The sequence below is a fragment of the Triplophysa dalaica genome, chromosome 18 (genome assembly GCF_015846415.1).
Source record: "Triplophysa dalaica isolate WHDGS20190420 chromosome 18, ASM1584641v1, whole genome shotgun sequence".
NCBI lineage: Eukaryota > Metazoa > Chordata > Actinopteri > Cypriniformes > Nemacheilidae > Triplophysa > Triplophysa dalaica.
The window spans coordinates 7,986,032-8,008,952 of NC_079559.1; the positions used below are offsets into that span (position 1 = coordinate 7,986,032).

The 22,921-nt window shown below is 32.4% G+C and overlaps 1 protein-coding gene across 2 annotated transcripts in view; it reads left to right on the forward strand.

The window, feature by feature from the left end:
- The window catches only part of LOC130439814 (tumor necrosis factor receptor superfamily member 14-like), a 33,851-nt gene extending 11,524 nt beyond the window's left edge, over positions 1-22,327 (forward strand). The window contains exons 2-8 of one of the 2 annotated variants that reach the window (XM_056772387.1): positions 19,801-20,178; positions 20,428-20,553; positions 20,652-20,807; positions 20,980-21,067; positions 21,154-21,323; positions 21,394-21,434; positions 22,100-22,327. In XM_056772387.1, coding sequence (XP_056628365.1) covers positions 19,986-20,178; positions 20,428-20,553; positions 20,652-20,807; positions 20,980-21,067; positions 21,154-21,323; positions 21,394-21,434; positions 22,100-22,105 — 780 coding nt within the window. In that variant the 5' untranslated portion in view covers positions 19,801-19,985 and the 3' untranslated portion in view covers positions 22,106-22,327. Of the gene's footprint in view, positions 1-19,800; positions 20,179-20,427; positions 20,554-20,651; positions 20,808-20,979; positions 21,068-21,153; positions 21,324-21,393; positions 22,008-22,099 lie in introns of those variants that run through there. The other variant, XM_056772386.1, reaches the window with a different exon arrangement.
- Positions 22,328-22,921: the final 594 nt, after the last annotated feature.

Sequence of the window (22,921 nt, forward strand, 5' to 3'; positions counted from 1 at the left end):
CCTAGCTGTTATATTCCATTAATTGAGTCGGCGAGTAGTTAATGTTTATGGCGATCACACGTAATCCCCGCCCGTTATTTGACTGGAGTCACGCCATCTGCGGTTCGGATAAGTGCGGTCACGCTATCTACGCTTTAAAATAAAGTGCGCGTATACATGGGGTTTTACGGTAACGATCGGTTAGGACCTGGTTGTACAGTAAAGATTATGTGAATATTCGCATTTTTTGTTGTTTGTCTATGCATTCAGAGCACTTGGATACGGAAACAGTTTATGGCCTTTCATATATGATGTGACGTCACGCTTAACAAGCAGATAGGAGTGTTTCATTTTTGTTGCTGTAAGATAATCATTTAGCGGGAAAGTTTTATTTTCGTTCAGAATCATGTTCAGTGTCAAATTACAATGAACATTATATTACATTATACATAATTTAAGATTTTAATATGACATTTTCAGGCTGTTTACCTGTTTCATTGTGTAATAATTGCACCCCAAAGTCACGACTAATACTAACTTAGACATATTAAAAAAATTCATAAAAATATTAAATCAAATTGTTTTCTGTAAACTCCATTAGATTCTTCTTCTACATCTCCCATAGTACCACTGTGTCGATTTTTGTGTTATTTTACTGTTTCATTGTGTAATAATTGCACACCAAAGTCTCAACCAATATTAACTTGCAGACATATTTTAAAAATTCATAAAAATATTAAATCAAATTGTTTTCTGCAAACTCCACCAGATTCTTGTTCTACATCTCCCATAGTACCACTGTGGTGATTTTTGTGTTATTTCACTGTTTCATTGTGTAATAATTGCACATCAAAGTCTCAACCAATATTGACTTACAGACATATTTTAAAAATTCATAAAAATATTAAATCAAATTGTATTCTGCAAACTCCACCAGATTATTCTTCTACATCTCCCATAGTACCACTATGGTGATTTTTGTGTTATTTTACTGTTTCATTGTGTAATAATTGCACATCAAAGTCACAACAAATACTATCGTACGGCATATTTTAAAAATTCATAAAAATATTAAATCAAATTGTTTTCTACAAACTCAACCAGATTATTCTTCTACATCTCCCATAGTACCACTGTGGTGATTTTTGTGTTATTTTACTGTTTCATTGTGTAATAATTGCACATCAAAGTCTCAACCAATATTAACTTACAGACATATTTTAAAAATTCATAAAAATATTAAATCAAATTGTTTTCTGCAAACTCCACCAGATTCTTGTTCTACATCTCCCATAGTACCACTGTGGTGATTTTTGTGTTATTTTACTGTTTCATTGTGTAATAATTGCACATCAAAGTCACAACAAAAACTATCGTACGGCATATTTAAAAAATTCATAAAAATATTAAATCAAATTGTTTTCTGCAAACTCCACCAGATTCTTGTTCTACATCTCCCATAGTACCACTGTGGTGATTTTTGTGTTATTTTACTGTTTAATTGTGTAATAATTGCACATCAAAGTCTCAACCAATATTAACTTACAGACATATTTTAAAAAATCATTAAAATATTAAATCAAATTGTTTTCTACAAACTCCACCAGATTCTTGTTCTACATCTCCCATAGTACCACTGTGGTGATTTTTGTGTTATTTCACTGTTTCATTGTGTAATAATTGCACATCAAAGTCTCAACCAATATTGACTTACAGACATATTTTAAAAATTCATAAAAATATTAAATCAAATTGTATTCTGCAAACTCCACCAGATTATTCTTCTACATCTCCCATAGTACCACTATGGTGATTTTTGTGTTATTTTACTGTTTCATTGTGTAATAATTGCACATCAAAGTCACAACAAATACTATCGTACGGCATATTTTAAAAATTCATAAAAATATTAAATCAAATTGTTTTCTACAAACTCAACCAGATTATTCTTCTACATCTCCCATAGTACCACTGTGGTGATTTTTGTGTTATTTTACTGTTTCATTGTGTAATAATTGCACATCAAAGTCTCAACCAATATTAACTTACAGACATATTTTAAAAATTCATAAAAATATTAAATCAAATTGTTTTCTGCAAACTCCACCAGATTCTTGTTCTACATCTCCCATAGTACCACTGTGGTGATTTTTGTGTTATTTTACTGTTTCATTGTGTAATAATTGCACATCAAAGTCACAACAAAAACTATCGTACGGCATATTTAAAAAATTCATAAAAATATTAAATCAAATTGTTTTCTGCAAACTCCACCAGATTCTTGTTCTACATCTCCCATAGTACCACTGTGGTGATTTTTGTGTTATTTTACTGTTTAATTGTGTAATAATTGCACATCAAAGTCTCAACCAATATTAACTTACAGACATATTTTAAAAAATCATTAAAATATTAAATCAAATTGTTTTCTACAAACTCCACCAGATTCTTGTTCTACATCTCCCATAGTACCACTGTGTCGATTTTTGTGTCATTTTACTGTGTCATTGTGTAATAATTGCACATCAAAGTCTCAACCAATATTAACTTACAGACATATTTTAAAAATTCATAAAAATATTAAATCAAATTGTTTTCTGCAAACTCCACCAGATAATTCTTCTACATCTCCCATAGTACCACTGTGGTGATTTTTGTGTTATTTTACTTTTTCATTGTGTAATAATTGCACATCAAAGTCACAACAAATACTATCGTACGGCATATTTTAAAAATCCATAAAAATATTAAATCAAATTGTTTTCTGCAAACTCCACCAGATTCTTGTTCTACATCTCCCATAGTACCACTGTGTCGATTTTTGTGTTATTTTACTGTGTTATTGTGTAATAATTGCACATCAAAGTCTCAACCAATATTAACTTACAGACATATTTTAAAAATTCATAAAAATATTAAATCAAATTGTTTTCTGCAAACTCCACCAGATTATTCTTCTACATCTCCCATAGTACCACTGTGTCGATTTTTGTGTTATTTTACTGTGTCATTGTGTAATAATTGCACATCAAAGTCTCAACCAATATTGACTTACAGACATATTTTAAAAATTCATAAAAATATTAAATCAAATTGTATTCTGCAAACTCCACCAGATTATTCTTCTACATCTCCCATAGTACCACTATGGTGATTTTTGTGTTATTTTACTGTTTCATTGTGTAATAATTGCACATCAAAGTCACAACAAATACTATCGTACGGCATATTTTAAAAATTCATAAAAATATTAAATCAAATTGTTTTCTACAAACTCAACCAGATTATTCTTCTACATCTCCCATAGTACCACTGTGGTGATTTTTGTGTTATTTTACTGTTTCATTGTGTAATAATTGCACATCAAAGTCTCAACCAATATTAACTTACAGACATATTTTAAAAATTCATAAAAATATTAAATCAAATTGTTTTCTGCAAACTCCACCAGATTCTTGTTCTACATCTCCCATAGTACCACTGTGGTGATTTTTGTGTTATTTTACTGTTTCATTGTGTAATAATTGCACATCAAAGTCACAACAAAAACTATCGTACGGCATATTTAAAAAATTCATAAAAATATTAAATCAAATTGTTTTCTGCAAACTCCACCAGATTCTTGTTCTACATCTCCCATAGTACCACTGTGGTGATTTTTGTGTTATTTTACTGTTTAATTGTGTAATAATTGCACATCAAAGTCTCAACCAATATTAACTTACAGACATATTTTAAAAAATCATTAAAATATTAAATCAAATTGTTTTCTACAAACTCCACCAGATTCTTGTTCTACATCTCCCATAGTACCACTGTGTCGATTTTTGTGTCATTTTACTGTGTCATTGTGTAATAATTGCACATCAAAGTCTCAACCAATATTAACTTACAGACATATTTTAAAAATTCATAAAAATATTAAATCAAATTGTTTTCTGCAAACTCCACCAGATAATTCTTCTACATCTCCCATAGTACCACTGTGGTGATTTTTGTGTTATTTTACTTTTTCATTGTGTAATAATTGCACATCAAAGTCACAACAAATACTATCGTACGGCATATTTTAAAAATCCATAAAAATATTAAATCAAATTGTTTTCTGCAAACTCCACCAGATTATTCTTCTACATCTCCCATAGTACCACTGTGTCGATTTTTGTGTTATTTTACTGTGTCATTGTGTAATAATTGCACATCAAAGTCTCAACCAATATTAACTTACAGACATATTTTAAAAATTCATAAAAATATTAAATCAAATTGTTTTCTGCAAACTCCACCAGATAATTCTTCTACATCTGCCATAGTACCACTGTGGTGATTTTTGTGTTATTTTACTGTTTAATTGTGTAATAATTGCACATCAAAGTCTCAACCAATATTAACTTACAGACATATTTTAAAAAATCATTAAAATATTAAATCAAATTGTTTTCTACAAACTCCACCAGATTCTTGTTCTACATCTCCCATAGTACCACTGTGTCGATTTTTGTGTCATTTTACTGTGTCATTGTGTAATAATTGCACATCAAAGTCTCAACCAATATTAACTTACAGACATATTTTAAAAATTCATAAAAATATTAAATCAAATTGTTTTCTGCAAACTCCACCAGATAATTCTTCTACATCTCCCATAGTACCACTGTGGTGATTTTTGTGTTATTTTTCTTTTTCATTGTGTAATAATTGCACATCAAAGTCACAACAAATACTATCGTACGGCATATTTTAAAAATCCATAAAAATATTAAATCAAATTGTTTTCTGCAAACTCCACCAGATTATTCTTCTACATCTGCCATAGTACCACTGTGGTGATTTTTGTGTTATTTTACTGTTTAATTGTGTAATAATTGCACATCAAATTCTCAACCAATATTAACTTACAGACATATTTTAAAAATTCATAAAAATATTAAATCAAATTGTTTTCTGCAAACTCCACCAGATTCTTGTTCTACATCTCCCATAGTACCACTGTGGTGATTTTTGTGTTATTTTACTGTTTAATTGTGTAATAATTGCACATCAAAGTCTCAACCAATATTAACTTACAGACATATTTTAAAAAATCATAAAAATATTAAATCAAATTGTTTTCTACAAACTCCACCAGATTATTCTTCTACATCTCCCATAGTACCACTGTGGTGATTTTTGTGTTATTTTACTGTTTCATTGTGTAATAATTGCACATCAAAGTCACAACAAATACTATCGTACGGCATATTTAAAAAATTCATAAAAATATTAAATCAAATTGTTTTCTGCAAACTCCACCAGATTCTTGTTCTACATCTCCCATAGTACCACTGTGGGGATTTTTGTGTTATTTTACTGTTTAATTGTGTAATAATTGCACATCAAAGTCTCAACCAATATTAACTTACAGACATATTTTAAAAAATCATTAAAATATTAAATCAAATTGTTTTCTGCAAACTCCACCAGATTATTCTTCTACATCTGCCATAGTACCACTGTGGTGATTTTTGTGTTATTTTACTGTTTCATTGTGTAATAATTGCACATCGAAGTCTCAACCAATACTATTAATTACAAGGGGTCGTTGTTGTATTAATTTGTTCATTGTAGAACATATCTTTATTATGATAACAAGGTTAATTTTTTCAAACAATCAATCGAATATTCCTTTAACAAAAAATATATTGCACCAGATATAAGGAAATGAGTGTGCACACACACACACACGCACACACACACACACACATGCACGCACACACATACACACACACACACACACACACACACGCACGCACACACACACAAACACACAATCACACGCACACACACACACACACACACACACACACACAGTCTGTTCTCATCTCTCCACATGGAATAACTTAATCAGCTATAGTTGGATTCTTGCCAGTCTTTAGTTAAAGTCCTCTCCTAGAGTCCACTACACGCCCATAAGCACCTGCAACAAACCAAGAACTGTTTATGCTCACGCTTTGTGCTTTCAATGTACACTGATTTCAACACTAACCTGTTTCCAATGCTCTCCAATCTCTGGACTACATTTGAAGAAAAACATTGTTTGTGATGTTACATTTACTTATTCTATATTAAGCAACATCATCCCAAGTACCTGAACATTTCAATGTCAGCACAAACATTTAGTATAGTATAAGATTAACTCCAAACCTCTATACCGTACATTTTAATTAGTGCAGACTTCACAATTCCACTCTTCTGCTGTGGTGTCCAAAGCTGTGTGTGGGACAGACACACAGTTGGGGTGGTACCAGTTATTGCAGTTGCTGCACTGCACCATCACCTCTTGGTTGTGTGAGGTCCTGCAGATACAGTGAATGTCCACCTGGAATGTGGGAATTTCAGGTTTTGCTTGTATTGTCTGATATGTAAATACTGGAACCTTTTTGTTCCTCAAAGCTCTGTACAGTGTTCGTCTCATGTTTCTTTCTTGAAACTGGCACTCTTCTGGTTTGACTCCATCACATAAGACAGTTGCAAAGGCTAATGCAAAAACTCCGCAACTGCTAGATGACTGCTGCATTTGTACGGCAGGTTTTTTTATCTTAAACTGGGGGGCTTGTGGACGAATCAACCAGGACAACTTTTGATTTGTTTACTTGGTGATGTTTGTGTTCAGGCTGTCATATAGGCACACCTCGTTTGGTCCACAGAAAAGGTTACTTGCTGTGATCCAGTGGTTGTCATTTATGTTCAATTTATTTTTGAACAAATGGTTTCTGTGGTGTCCCAACCACACCCCCTTGGTGAAGACACTGATAGAGGAGGTTGGACTGAAACCCATCTATATGAGGGAACTGTTGAGAAATATAAAAACAAGCTGCATCCATTTCATCGCTGCTGAGCCAAGTTTGTGGGTGCAGGATGCTTAACATTTGTACTTCTTTGATCACTACTTCTTTCACCAATTTTCTGGCTTGGATTAATTTCTCTGGTGAGTGATCTCTCCAAAGTGGTCCATAGGACTTTTGTCTTTTTGCTTTTAGCGGTTTCCTCCCATTCTGTGGGATAAACACCATAAAAAACATTTAACTTAATGTGATACTTGAATAGGCATTTCCAACTCCCCTTCCTCTATATAGAGACAGTACTCCCTTACAACACTGTTGTCAGTGTATGTTACTAGTTACCAGTATGATCAGTTAAATTATCTTTGCATAAATCTGTACATTTTTTATGTGTATTGTTGTGGTGAATTTTGATTGTCAAACTTTTGAGAATGCAAGTGCACACTACAAAAGACAGTACCTTTCAGTTTACCTCCAAAGTATCTTTCTCTTGGCTCTCTGTCTTTGCTTCTTGAGCTAAGACTGATGGTGTTTGTCTGTCAGGAGAAGGTCTGCCGGTTGTCCTCTGAGCTGTAGACACCTGGTTTATTTCGGGAAAGACATAACTAGTAAACTAGAAATATCTTTGAAGAAATTAGTTTTACTAAAGTATCCAAATGTGCTTCATGTTACCACTGCTTTTTTAAAATGGAAGGGCTTGTTGATGGCGGTAACATAGACTCCTCTCCTTCTTTGCTTTCGCTGCCTCCACTTCTCCTTTAAAATACGGTGCTCCTACAAAATGAAATGTATAGGAGTTCTTATATATTTAAACATTTATTTGTTTATTTACACACGTATGGTAGTGACATTCTTCAACATTTGTACATATTATTTGTACATATATTTGTGCAACTTGATATATACTGTATGTTAGAAATATATACTTTTTATTTAAGCTAAAATACCAAAATTTGTTTGTTTAGAGTGTGTTTACTTTGCTAATGTATATCTTTCTCTGGGGCGATGCATCTTAGACTTCTCATACCAAAGGAGCAATTTCTCACGTGTCTGCGATATGTAAAATATTAACATTTTTCGACACATAACACTTACATATATTTAAGTACAATAAACTGTTATACCTTTCGTTTAGTGATACGTTCCGCATCATTAAATTCTCTCAGAAGTGCAGTGTGGGTGTCTTTATAGGTCATTATGAAGTCATGAAGTCTGTTCAGTCGTCTGCCTCTAAAGCGAATTTTCTTCAAGTCCCACTGACTTTTTTCCATAATTCCTTGAGTCTTGTTGTCTTGTGTGAAATTCTGATAAGAAAAATAAAAAGGGTTTACAGTACAGTACAGATTGAAGTTATAGGTTCAAAAATTTAAACACTAGATTGCATATACTTATCCAAATTATATCACACCTGGCATTTTTTCTTAGAAATTTTGGAAAATTTCTTTGAGAAAAGCTGGTATGGGGGTCCTTCACCATGCCTGCCCAGGTCCCCTGAAGAGACAGTTAAACACATTAGGTTTACAACTTATTTGGTTTAATAATCTGCATCCATCATGTGCTACACCATATCTGTGTAGAACTTAGAACAACACCACATCAAGCAAGTTTTTAACTTTAGCTTTATAGATGTAAAAGCAGAGAAAAGGGTAGGAGACCTTAACCTTAAAAAATTACTTTGCATAACAAAACAAATAAATATATTATTAAATAATATATTTAATATTTGCCTTGAAGCAAGCATTTTAATAACTGACTCAAGCTCCTAGTATTTGTCCATACATGGCAATGGGCAAGTAATACTTTACCCTAAATTATTGTGAATAAGTAAATATATGTTTAAGTCTTTCCCTGAGTGACTCATTTAATCACAAAAAGTGTAACTGACCCAGCATAATGCCTGTCCATAGAGCTGCAAGACTCAAGAAGGGTGCAGCCAATGAAGAGATTAATGTCTCAGTATAGTACACATTAGGATCCCCTTGCTTGTTGAGGGGTGCAGTGCCAATGACCTCCATGAAATCCCTTTGTAAAGGCGTTTGACTGAAGGTGTCCTAAAATATGACATTTACATGATGTTTACATTAGTGGTTCTAACCAGGTTAGCAGAAAACATTATTTCAAGACATGTTTTAATGTGTTTACAGTGTACCTCAAGGTCCACAGAAACTATGCTGTTGTCATCAACCACTGACTCTCCTACAGTGGTCAACAAAGCCTGAATGTTGTTGAAGTGTTTTTCAACATTTTCTGAGCTGCATGGGCTTGAGAAGATGACAGTGCAGCTCAGGAGCATATCATCAAACTCAGCAATGGACCTTGCTGTGGTCAGAAGTCCAAAAATATGCATGGCCAGCTTGTAGTTTTTTGGTGCACTGAAAGACAAAAAAATTAAATATTCATCATAAGTCATCATAAATGATGTATTGTCCTTAATATGGTTATGTACTTTAAAAAAAAAGTGAGATTTAACTTACTGCTTTTTGCACAGGGATTTAGCATTTTTCATGATATGACTAAGACAGCGGTGGAGTATAGGCAGATCAAAGTCTTCAGCAGTGCCTTTCCCTGTCAGAATTCTAAAATAACTTTGGAGCAAGGCATTGAGGTTGGTTTGGCAGAAGATGAGTGAAATGGCATGCATGAGCACCAAGGATCCATCACATATGATCATAAGTGGACGGATGTTTTTGTGACCATATTGCTTGGCATGATCTGTTTGGAAAGCACTCAGAAAATACACAATTGATGAGGTTGCGTTGTCACAGGTCACATAGGTAGCTGCTGGAAAAGGAGAGGAACCCTTATTTGGGTTTCTGACCACTAGCTCATATATGTAAAAAGGACCTGAGCTGTCTTTACTTTTCTTCACAATGCTTCCTGTTGCGTCAAGATAGACAATGTCGCATTTAGATCTTTGGTGGAATATGTCAATGCTTTTCTTGGACCAAAGCATCACACCCTTCGGATGAAGGATAACTTTCTGGATTACCTCATCCGGTTCATCTCTTTTTTCATTTACCATCATCTGGAGACTGACAGTTTCATTTCTATGTTTCCTGTCCTTCATTCTTTGTCTCCAGGAAATGGATTTCAAAACAGCTGGCGAAGGTGCCTCATCTCGACAGCCAGATTCTACCACAGATTCCTTAAGGTTTTCTATTTTCTGAAGGTAGAGTGCCCTTGGTAGTGTTGTTTGCAATTGCTGACTTATTTCCTTTTGGGCATCAGCTCTTACAGGTCGTATTTGGAGCTCTCTTTTATTGTGCACTGACATGTCACCTCTGAAGGACACATGTGCTTTAAGTGTTTTCTCACTGTGAACAAGAACTTCAACTTCTACTGGACAGTCAGTAAACATACAATAGCCAGAGCATTTAATAACAGTTGCGTCCCTGGTTGATCCTTGTATTTTAACCCTGTGGCCTGTAAAGGCAAAACTGCAATATGGATGGACTGTGCGAATGCCTGAAGAGATAATGTTGGTCCATTGCAATCCCTTAAAGTGATCTTTTTTTCTTAGTGTTTTCCAGGCAGTTTGAGGAATAAAAAAAAAAGAATGTGGTGAAGGAACACTCTCTGTAAAGAATTCATTTTCTTTGTCAAGACTGACATCATGAACGCTGTAACTACAACTGTCACTGTCTTCCATCCTGGAATCTCTGTTGTGAACCTACAAATGAATAAGTATTCATTGATTCATTCATTCAAGACAATTCCATATAATTTCTCAATATAAATCATTTAGTTAGTTGTCTAAAACAGCTTATACTGGTGGTACACAGTAAATGTGTATACGTTTAAAAGTAAGTACTATCATCTTATCACTTACATCTTCCTCCTGCTGGACCTTTTTCATTTCATGTGCAGTGTATACTGTTAAATCTTCATCCTCCTGTATAAAGTCCTTCTCGCTCATGTTTTCTTTATCAACATCTTTTTTAATGTTTTCATCTTCTGTTTAACTTCTTCCTCCTTTGCGCATTCAACCTCTAGTACATCTTTCTCTCCGTCTTTCTCCTTTAGCACTGTCTTCACCTCCATTGAGTCCAAGTTCTTTACTTTTTCCTGCCCAAACTCTTTAGGTTTTTCTGAATCTTTATTTCCCTCTTCTGCTTTCAAACATTCCTCATCTTTTACGATGTCCTTCTTCTTAGTATGTTCTTTTCCATCTTCCTTTTGAAAATCACTCAGGTCTTGAGTAAATTCTTCAGCTTGTGCACCTTCAGCCTCTCGAGCATCTTCCTTTTCATCTTCCTCCGTTTGGACATTTGTCATATTTTCATCTTTGTATGTCCTTTTTAGTTTATATCTATTTGGGGATGTATTTGGTACACCCAAAACTATGCAGAGTTCTACCCAGAACTTGTTGTCTTGCAGAAGACATGTTTTCTGATCAGACAATGACTTCGCAAGCTCTTGGATGTTCTTGAAAATATCCTCAAAAGATACGTATATTTTTCTGGACTGCAAAATGTATTTTGGTAGACATACATAAGTGTGTTTTATATGTCTATTACAAAGCAGAAATTACATTTAACTCAAACTTAATAAAATGTTAAAAATGCTAAAATACATTCATTAAAATAAAACATTGAAGTATTGTTCTTACCTTTCCAAATGTTTTGAAGACAATTCTACATGTAAATGTATATTAAAACTCACAATTAATGTTTTTCTTCACTTGAAGAAAGTTCAGTTCCATATTATAATCATCCTACACTGCTTCAGTACTTCACTGGACCTGTTATTTGCACTATTTGTATGTTGGACAGACTGAACACCTGTTTAATTACTCTACATAATTACAAAATGTACATAGCCAACTGTACATCGAGTGCAAACTAAATGTATACTACTTTGCATAGTGACAACAAAGTTGAATCTAATTCTATATAATCTGTTGTCATATTCTAATGGACAAAATATTAAGAATCACATTAACTAGCAAAGAAGCACATATTAGCAAGCACATCAGAGTAAAATGTATTGGAAATAGGCAACAATTTGTATAATAAATAAGCAAGAACTCACCCATTTTGTCGTCTTTTCGGCATTTCTAACTTCTGATTCAGTCGATTTCGCTCATTAACTTATAGTAGGTCGAAATGCATGGATTTTAACACTAAAAGTTTTAACAAATTTGTAATAAACGGTTTTCAAAAGCGCCATCGCTGGTTGTATACGATAATTACACATATTTTCTAGAACTGTAAACTTCCCTTTAACCAGGAGATGGCAGAAGTATGTAAATATCACCTATATCAATATTCAGAAACAACTATTTAAAAGATTTTCTTTCAAAAAAATTCATTTTGATGAAGAGTTTTTTTTCCTGAAAATGAAATATTTAATATGGATGCTTATGGTATAGTTGAGGAATTTTGCAGTTTACTGATAAAAAAGTAATTAATGTCCCCCAAAACACACCATAAATGTACAGATTGGAAATAAATGGAAGAAAGAATACATTGTTTCTATTTTAAAAATTTATACTTTTCTTAACAACCCCTTATCCCTTTATAAATTATGGGGTCATATTGACCCCAAAGACCAAAAATGTAAACGGGAAACAAGGAGAATGTCTGTATACAGGGACAGTTAGTATTGGTTGAGAATTTGATGTGCAATTATTACACAATGAAACAGTAAAATAACACAAAAATCACCACAGTGGTACTATGGGAGATGTAGAACAAGAATGTGGTGGTGGAGTTTGTAGAAAACAATTTGATTTAATATTTTTATGATTTTTTAAAATATGTCTGTAAGTTAATATTGGTTGAGACTTTGATGTGCAATTATTACACAATTAAACAGTGAAATAACACAAAAATCACCACAGTGGTACTATGGCAGATGTAGAAGAATAATCTGGTGGAGTTTGTAGAAAACAATTTGATTTAATATTTTTATGAATTTTTAAAATATGCCGTACGATAGTATTTGTTGTGACTTTGATGTGCAATTATTACACAATGACACAGTAAAATAACACAAAAATCACCACAGTGGTACTATGGGAGATGTAGAACAAGAATCTGGTTGAGTTTGTAGAAAACAATTTGATTTAATATTTTTATGATTTTTTAAAATATGTAAGTTAATATTGGTTGAGACTTTGATGTGCAATTATTACACAATGAAAGAGTAAAATAACACAAAAATCACCACAGTGGTACTATGGCAGATGTAGAAGAATAATCTGGTGGAGTTTGTAGAAAACAATTTGATTTAATATTTTTATGATTTTTTAAAATATGTCTGTAAGTTCATATTGGTTGAGACTTTGATGTGCAATTATTACACAATTAAACAGTAAAATAACACAAAAATCACCACAGTGGTACTATGGCAGATGTAGAAGAATAATCTGGTGGAGTTTGTAGAAAACAATTTGATTTAATATTTTTATGAATTTTTAAAATATGCCGTACGATAGTATTTGTTGTGACTTTGATGTGCAATTATTACACAATGACACAGTAAAATAACACAAAAATCACCACAGTGGTACTATGGGAGATGTAGAACAAGAATCTGGTGGAGTTTGTAGAAAACAATTTGATTTAATATTTTTATGATTTTATAAAATATGTAAGTTAATATTGGTTGAGACTTTGATGTGCAATTATTACACAATGAAACAGTAAAATAACACAAAAATCACCACAGTGGTACTATGGCAGATGTAGAAGAATAATCTGGTGGAGTTTGTAGAAAACAATTTGATTTAATATTTTTATGATTTTATAAAATATGTAAGTTAATATTGGTTGAGACTTTGATGTGCAATTATTACACAATGAAACAGTAAAATAACACAAAAATCACCACAGTGGTACTATGGCAGATGTAGAAGAATAATCTGGTGGAGTTTGTAGAAAACAATTTGATTTAATATTTTTATGAATTTTTCAAATATGCCGTACGATAGTATTTGTTGTGACTTTGGTGTGCAATTATTACACAATGACACAGTAAAATAACACAAAAATCACCACAGTGGTACTATGGGAGATGTAGAACAAGAATGTGGTGGAGTTTGTAGAAAACAATTTGATTTAATATTTTTATGAATTTTTCAAATATGCCGTACGATAGTTTTTGTTGTGACCTTGGTGTGCAATTATTACACAATGAAACAGTAAAATAACACAAAAATCACCACAGTGGTACTATGGGAGATGTAGAACAAGAATCTGGTGGAGTTTGTAGAAAACAATTTGATTTAATATTTTTATGAATTTTTAAAATATGTCTGTAAATTAATATTGGTTGAGACTTTGGTGTGCAATTATTACACAATGACAGAGTAAAATAACACAAAAATCACCACAGTGGTACTATGGGAGATGTAGTAGAATAATCTGGTAGAGTTTGCAGAAAACAATTTGATTTAATATTTTTATGATTTTTTAAAATATGTCTGTAAGTTCATATTGGTTGAGACTTTGATGTGCAATTATTACACAATTAAACAGTGAAATAACACAAAAATCACCACAGTGGTACTATGGCAGATGTAGAAGAATAATCTGGTGGAGTTTGTAGAAAACAATTTGATTTAATATTTTTATGAATTTTTAAAATATGCCGTACGATAGTATTTGTTGTGACTTTGATGTGCAATTATTACACAATGACACAGTAAAATAACACAAAAATCACCACAGTGGTACTATGGGAGATGTAGAACAAGAATCTGGTGGAGTTTGTAGAAAACAATTTGATTTAATATTTTTATGATTTTATAAAATATGTAAGTTAATATTGGTTGAGACTTTGATGTGCAATTATTACACAATGAAACAGTAAAATAACACAAAAATCACCACAGTGGTACTATGGCAGATGTAGAAGAATAATCTGGTGGAGTTTGTAGAAAACAATTTGATTTAATATTTTTATGATTTTATAAAATATGTAAGTTAATATTGGTTGAGACTTTGATGTGCAATTATTACACAATGAAACAGTAAAATAACACAAAAATCACCACAGTGGTACTATGGCAGATGTAGAAGAATAATCTGGTGGAGTTTGTAGAAAACAATTTGATTTAATATTTTTATGAATTTTTCAAATATGCCGTACGATAGTATTTGTTGTGACTTTGGTGTGCAATTATTACACAATGACACAGTAAAATAACACAAAAATCACCACAGTGGTACTATGGGAGATGTAGAACAAGAATGTGGTGGAGTTTGTAGAAAACAATTTGATTTAATATTTTTATGAATTTTTCAAATATGCCGTACGATAGTTTTTGTTGTGACCTTGGTGTGCAATTATTACACAATGAAACAGTAAAATAACACAAAAATCACCACAGTGGTACTATGGGAGATGTAGAACAAGAATCTGGTGGAGTTTGTAGAAAACAATTTGATTTAATATTTTTATGAATTTTTAAAATATGTCTGTAAATTAATATTGGTTGAGACTTTGGTGTGCAATTATTACACAATGACAGAGTAAAATAACACAAAAATCACCACAGTGGTACTATGGGAGATGTAGTAGAATAATCTGGTAGAGTTTGCAGAAAACAATTTGATTTAATATTTTTATGATTTTTTAAAATATGTCTGTAAGTTCATATTGGTTGAGACTTTGATGTGCAATTATTACACAATTAAACAGTGAAATAACACAAAAATCACCACAGTGGTACTATGGCAGATGTAGAAGAATAATCTGGTGGAGTTTGTAGAAAACAATTTGATTTAATATTTTTATGAATTTTTAAAATATGCCGTACGATAGTATTTGTTGTGACTTTGATGTGCAATTATTACACAATGACACAGTAAAATAACACAAAAATCACCACAGTGGTACTATGGGAGATGTAGAACAAGAATCTGGTTGAGTTTGTAGAAAACAATTTGATTTAATATTTTTATGATTTTTTAAAATATGTAAGTTAATATTGGTTGAGACTTTGATGTGCAATTATTACACAATGACACAGTAAAATAACACAAAAATCACCACAGTGGTACTATGGGAGATGTAGAACAAGAATCTGGTGGAGTTTGTAGAAAACAATTTGATTTAATATTTTTATGAATTTTTAAAATATGTCTGTAAATTAATATTGGTTGAGACTTTGGTGTGCAATTATTACACAATGACAGAGTAAAATAACACAAAAATCACCACAGTGGTACTATGGGAGATGTAGTAGAATAATCTGGTAGAGTTTGCAGAAAACAATTTGATTTAATATTTTTATGATTTTTTAAAATATGTCTGTAAGTTCATATTGGTTGAGACTTTGATGTGCAATTATTACACAATTAAACAGTGAAATAACACAAAAATCACCACAGTGGTACTATGGCAGATGTAGAAGAATAATCTGGTGGAGTTTGTAGAAAACAATTTGATTTAATATTTTTATGAATTTTTAAAATATGCCGTACGATAGTATTTGTTGTGACTTTGATGTGCAATTATTACACAATGACACAGTAAAATAACACAAAAATCACCACAGTGGTACTATGGGAGATGTAGAACAAGAATCTGGTTGAGTTTGTAGAAAACAATTTGATTTAATATTTTTATGATTTTTTAAAATATGTAAGTTAATATTGGTTGAGACTTTGATGTGCAATTATTACACAATGACACAGTAAAATAACACAAAAATCACCACAGTGGTACTATGGGAGATGTAGAACAAGAATCTGGTGGAGTTTGTAGAAAACAATTTGATTTAATATTTTTATGAATTTTTAAAATATGTCTGTAAGTTAATATTGGTTGAGACTTTGATGTGCAATTATTACACAATGACACAGTAAAATAACACAAAAATCACCACAGTGGTACTATGGGAGATGTAGAACAAGAATCTGGTGGAGTTTGTAGAAAACAATTTGATTTAATATTTTTATGAATTTTTAAAATATGTCTGTAAATTAATATTGGTTGAGACTTTGGTGTGCAATTATTACACAATGACAGAGTAAAATAACACAAAAATCACCACAGTGGTACTATGGGAGATGTAGTAGAATAATCTGGTAGAGTTTGCAGAAAACAATTTGATTTAATATTTTTATGATTTTTTAAAATATGTCTGTAAGTTCATATTGGTTGAGACTTTGATGTGCAATTATTACACAATTAAACAGTGAAATAACACAAAAATCACCACAGTGGTACTATGGCAGATGTAGAAGAATAATCTGGTGGAGTTTGTAGAAAACAATTTGATTTAATATTTTTATGAATTTTTCAAATATGCCGTACGATAGTATTTGTTGTGACTTTGGTGTGCAATTATTACACAATGACACAGTAAAATAACACAAAAATCACCACAGTGGTACTATGTGAGATGTAGAACAAGAATGTGGTGGAGTTTGTAGAAAACAATTTGATTTAATATTTTTATGAATTTTTCAAATATGCCGTACGATAGTTTTTGTTGTGACTTTGGTGTGCAATTATTACACAATGACACAGTAAAATAACACAAAAATCACCACAGTGGTACTATGTGAGATGTAGAACAAGAATGTGGTGGAGTTTGTAGAAAACAATTTGATTTAATATTTTTATGAATTTTTCAAATATGCCGTACGATAGTTTTTGTTGTGACTTTGGTGTGCAATTATTACACAATGACACAGTAAAATAACACAAAAATCACCACAGTGGTACTATGGGAGATGTAGAACAAGAATGTGGTGGAGTTTGTAGAAAACAATTTGATTTAATATTTTTATGATTTTATAAAATATGTAAGTTAATATTGGTTGAGACTTTGATGTGCAATTATTACACAATGAAACAGTAAAATAACACAAAAATCACCACAGTGGTACTATGGCAGATGTAGAAGAATAATCTGGTGGAGTTTGTAGAAAACAATTTGATTTAATATTTTTATGAATTTTTCAAATATGCCGTACGATAGTATTTGTTGTGACTTTGGTGTGCAATTATTACACAATGACACAGTAAAATAACACAAAAATCACCACAGTGGTACTATGGGAGATGTAGAACAAGAATGTGGTGGAGTTTGTAGAAAACAATTTGATTTAATATTTTTATGAATTTTTTCAAATATGCCGTACGATAGTTTTTGTTGTGACCTTGGTGTGCAATTATTACACAATGAAACAGTAAAATAACACAAAAATCACCACAGTGGTACTATGGGAGATGTAGAACAAGAATCTGGTGGAGTTTGTAGAAAACAATTTGATTTAATATTTTTATGAATTTTTAAAATATGTCTGTAAATTAATATTGGTTGAGACTTTGGTGTGCAATTATTACACAATGACAGAGTAAAATAACACAAAAATCACCACAGTGGTACTATGGGAGATGTAGTAGAATAATCTGGTAGAGTTTGCAGAAAACAATTTGATTTAATATTTTTATGAATTTTTAAAATATGTCTGTAAGTTAATATTGGTTGAGACTTTGATGTGCAATTATTACACAATGAAAGAGTAAAATAACACAAAAATCACCACAGTGGTACTATGGGAGATGTAGAACAAGAATCTGGTGGAGTTTACAGAAAACAATTTGATTTAATATTTTTATGAATTTTTCAAATATGCCGTACGATAGTATTTGTTGTGACTTTGGTGTGCAATTATTACACAATGACACAGTAAAATAACACAAAAATCACCACAGTGGTACTATGGGAGATGTAGAACAAGAATCTGGTGGAGTTTACAGAAAACAATTTGATTTAATATTTTTATGAATTTTTAAAATATGTCTGTAAGTTAATATTGGTTGAGACTTTGATGTGCAATTATTACACAATGAAACAGTAAAATAACACAAAAATCACCACAGTGGTACTATGGCAGATGTAGAAGAATAATCTGGTGGAGTTTGTAGAAAACAATTTGATTTAATATTTTTATGATTTTTTTAATGTGTCTGTTAGTATAAGTCGTGACTTTGGTGTGCAATTATTACACAATGAAACAGGTTAACAGCCTGAAAACTTCATATTAATTCACATAATCTTTACTGTAAAACCAGGTCCTAACCGGTCGTTACTGTTAAACGCCGTGTAGACGCGCACTTTATTTTAAAGCGTAGATAGCGTGACCGCACTTATCCGAACCGCAGATGGCGTGACTCCAGTGTTATTTGCCACTAATGTTACCCACAGAGGCAGTATCCAGTACTGGAAGAAAATAGAAACTCTGCGTCAAAAATCATCCGTGAAGCAGTTGAAAAAGTCGAGACATACAGATAATTCGTAGAAAGCAGCCCCCACAAAAGCAATCGGCGCTAGTTGCCTTGCAAGTTAGCACTCTTTGCCATAAGCTATACCAGGCAGGTCATCTAGAACAGTTTATTTGATTTCCGCTATGAAAACAAAAGTTGCCAATATTCTAACGATGTGTAAAAATAATTTTAACTCGAATTAAAAGTAGAGAAGCGGTGAAGCGGCCAACAAACATAGCCAGCGTCCTCACCCTGCGAGCTGATGCACACCATTAAATATCCTAATTTAAAAAGGCAAAGTCCTGGCTTAAGCAAAGACTTGTCTGTGAAACCGGACCAACTTGTTTTTTTTTCCATTGCTGTGCATTTAAAGCAGCACCTATTGCTTTTAGATTTTAACTTCACTTTAGTGTATAATATAATGTAACAAGCTGTAAACATGAAGTTAAAGGCAGAATGTATGTGCAGATAACTGTGGCTTTCATCATTCAAAATGTGAACAGATGTTCCATAACATTACAATGTCACAAAAATTTAAAGATGACAATGAAACAACACAATGGGCTGTATAGACAATACAATCACAGGATACTTGACACGCCTGAACACAATTAAGGCAGGTTCTGAAACATTGGGCAATGGGCATAACATATTTAACTATATGACTGCTTTAACAATTTAGTCACTAACAGTTACATGTTGTAATGCACAATGCAGCACATTATTGATGGTGTAGTAGAGCATTAACTGTAACCTTTCCAACTCTTTACAGAATCCAACAGATTATCTGACTCAAGAAGAAGTTTGGAAGGATGTTTAACCAAGTCATCTAAAGTTTTTGTCAAGCAAGAGCTGATAATCGAAAGGATACACGATTCACAAACTTAATAGCAGTAGTCAGTGGAGAAGAATGCAGAGGTTTCAGCAATAAAAATCGTTAAACAAATAAGGATATTCATGAAGTCTTGCGGAGAATGTTTCCTTCAGCCCCAACTGGACTTAATTATTAACCTTTATATGAACATGTTCCTGTTAGAGATTGTTTCATTAGTTGCTGCTATATTTTCTCTGAGCTTTGAACTTTGTTTCTGTACCTGTGCTCGTGCTGAGTATGAGATAGAGGGAGAATGCTGCCCCATGTGTCCTGCTGGTACAGTATATAAACATAATAATATATTTTGTGGAAGGTTTATTTTGAAAGTTGTAAAAATAGACTTAATGCATTAAAGTTTTGTCTTAAACTACATGCATCCGACTAGCTTAAAATATAATGTGACTCATTTAAAACTATTACCAGAAATAATCCTTGGACCAAGAAAAGACATGTGAATGTTTGCGTAACCAAGCTTGTGTATGTCTTTTTTTTGTGAATGGAATAATTATATTGACATTTTATTAGGAAACCATGTTTATTGGCATTGTACAGAAGATACCAGTACAACTTGTTTCCCGTGCCCTGAATCAACTTACACTGATCACACCAATGGCCTTATTCAATGTCTTTCCTGCTCTGTGTGTGATCCAGGTAAGAATATTCTTTATGATAAAGCCAATAAAATTTTAATTGTGAGAAAGCTCTGCTCTGACTTACATTTTAGATTTTAAAAGTGTTATTTTCCACAGGTAAAGGTTTAAGGGAAAGGAAGTCCTGCACAAGCACTGCTGATGTAGTTTGTGAACCACAGGAAGGATTTTACTGCATTGACAAAAATAAAAACAGCTGTACATTAGCAGTGAAACATATAGAATGTCGTCCTGGAGAATATATTATACAAGCTGGTAAGTGTGTAAATATCATGTAAACTGAAATATTATAACTGCTAGAGGCAAACCACACAAGCAATATTTTTTGGCTCAGTATTTAAGAACAAGCCAAGCAGCACATTTAATGGCATTCTGCATCTCAGTGACTCAATCTTTAAAATATTATTGTGTTTACTAAAATATACAGGAACAGCGTATACTGACACTGCATGTGCAAACTGTTCAGACGGCTTTTACTCAAATGGCACTTTATTGGCCTGCCAACCACATTCAAAGTGAGTGATAACACAAATGTATGATGTACATTTAAAATCATTCTAATAAGACATGAACTATTAATATTACTGTTTCACTTTTTCAGATGTAACATTAAGGGGCTTATAGAAATAAAAGCAGGAACAACTTCAACTGATGCTGAATGTGGGAAATCTTCTCCAGTTGGTCTTGTAATTGGAGTTACAGTTGTTGTCCTTTTGATGGCTGTTTTTATTGTTTTGCTTATATATTGGATATGGAGACGTAAAAATAAATGTAAGAACTAAACTAATTCGATTTACTTTTTTAAATAAATAGCAGTGGTAATACACTTTTTCTTTTTTAGGTGTAAGTTATGTCACACAACCACAGAATGACCTAGAACCAGTAAGTATCTAATTTACTTATCACTGTCTAGAAGGATATTTTAATTTGAAGGAAAACCATCTTTATTTATTCATTCATTATACAGAAAACGTTAGACTCAGTAACACCATTTTTATAAAACACCTTTCCATCAGATGCCACCAGAGGACTGTTGTCTCGTTTGCCTGTGGCACATTCTTGATTCAGTGTTAGATTCATTGTAATCTAGGCCTACCAGATTAAATGTTTACATTTCAGAGATTACTCTCCTGTCTAGACTTTTGAAGATACCTGTGCAAAATCTGCTTGTGTAAAAAGCGAAACAGATCAAAACAACATTAATTGGCTTGCAAGAGATTTTCTTTTAGAACACATTTTTAGCATTAACTTTTACAGCATTTAGCAATGACGTAATATTGGTATTTAAAAAATATGTCAAGTGAAAAATCTTAATCATACTCAATAATTGTCATTAATAATTATCTTTTAATAATTGTCACTCATACTAAATTGTCTTTTTAGCCCATTTTGGTGAACAAATAACCAAAAAATTACCAAGTTCTTGCAGCTTTAAACATTACTGCAAGAACGTATTGTGGCAAGACTAACGGTATATGTGTCTTTGTTACTGATGCTTCATTGTTTATGCATCGATAAAAAAAATAAAAAAACTCTTTTGTTTGCAGTTGTGATTTGAGGCTACTACGTGGAGGAGCACATGTCCAGCGAGGAGAAGCACATGATCGCGACATCTCATGACGTTATTTTTATGCCGAAAATTTTGTTATTTTGAGATCTGGTGCATACACGTTGCCACCATAACAAAAGTAGGCTAATAATTGCACACAATGGACTTTATCTCCGCATTAAGAGAGAGGGGTGTCCCAGAGGACGACATTAGAGGAATTGAGGAAGATAAGGCAAGTTACTTGCTATATTAATATGTTTACTATTACTGTTTTTGGTTATTAAACGTAAGGTTTAATACATTGAAATGCCGAATTTTAGTGTTATTGATTATTGCAGGTAAAATTAGATTTAAATTCATGACTGTCAGTTATTTTTAAAGTAATCTGATATAGGGCTAGCTGTTTAAGACTATTGAATGAAATGCTTGGACATGCCCATATTTTTATATCACATGTAAAGGGTAGGTAATGAATAGGACTAATATTAAGATCATGTGGATGAATGCCCTCGTATTGTTCGAGCTGGTGTAGGAGTTACAAACTTATAAATGTCAAAGATTTCTTAAAATTCACAGTTTGTGTTTTTTATACTGCTAGTCCGTAGTAGTCCTCACAGCAAAAAGACTGAGCAGACGACACAGAGCAGAGTCAGTGCCCGTAGAAGCAGTCTTCACCTGTAGTAACTGCAATAGACTCTGCAGCTCTCGTATTGAACTGTTTAGTCAAAGCAGGCACTGCAATTCCACAATTGACTGACCCAGGCCCAGATACTGCATTGTCTCTCCAGACAGAAGGATGCTGATATATATACATTTGTAA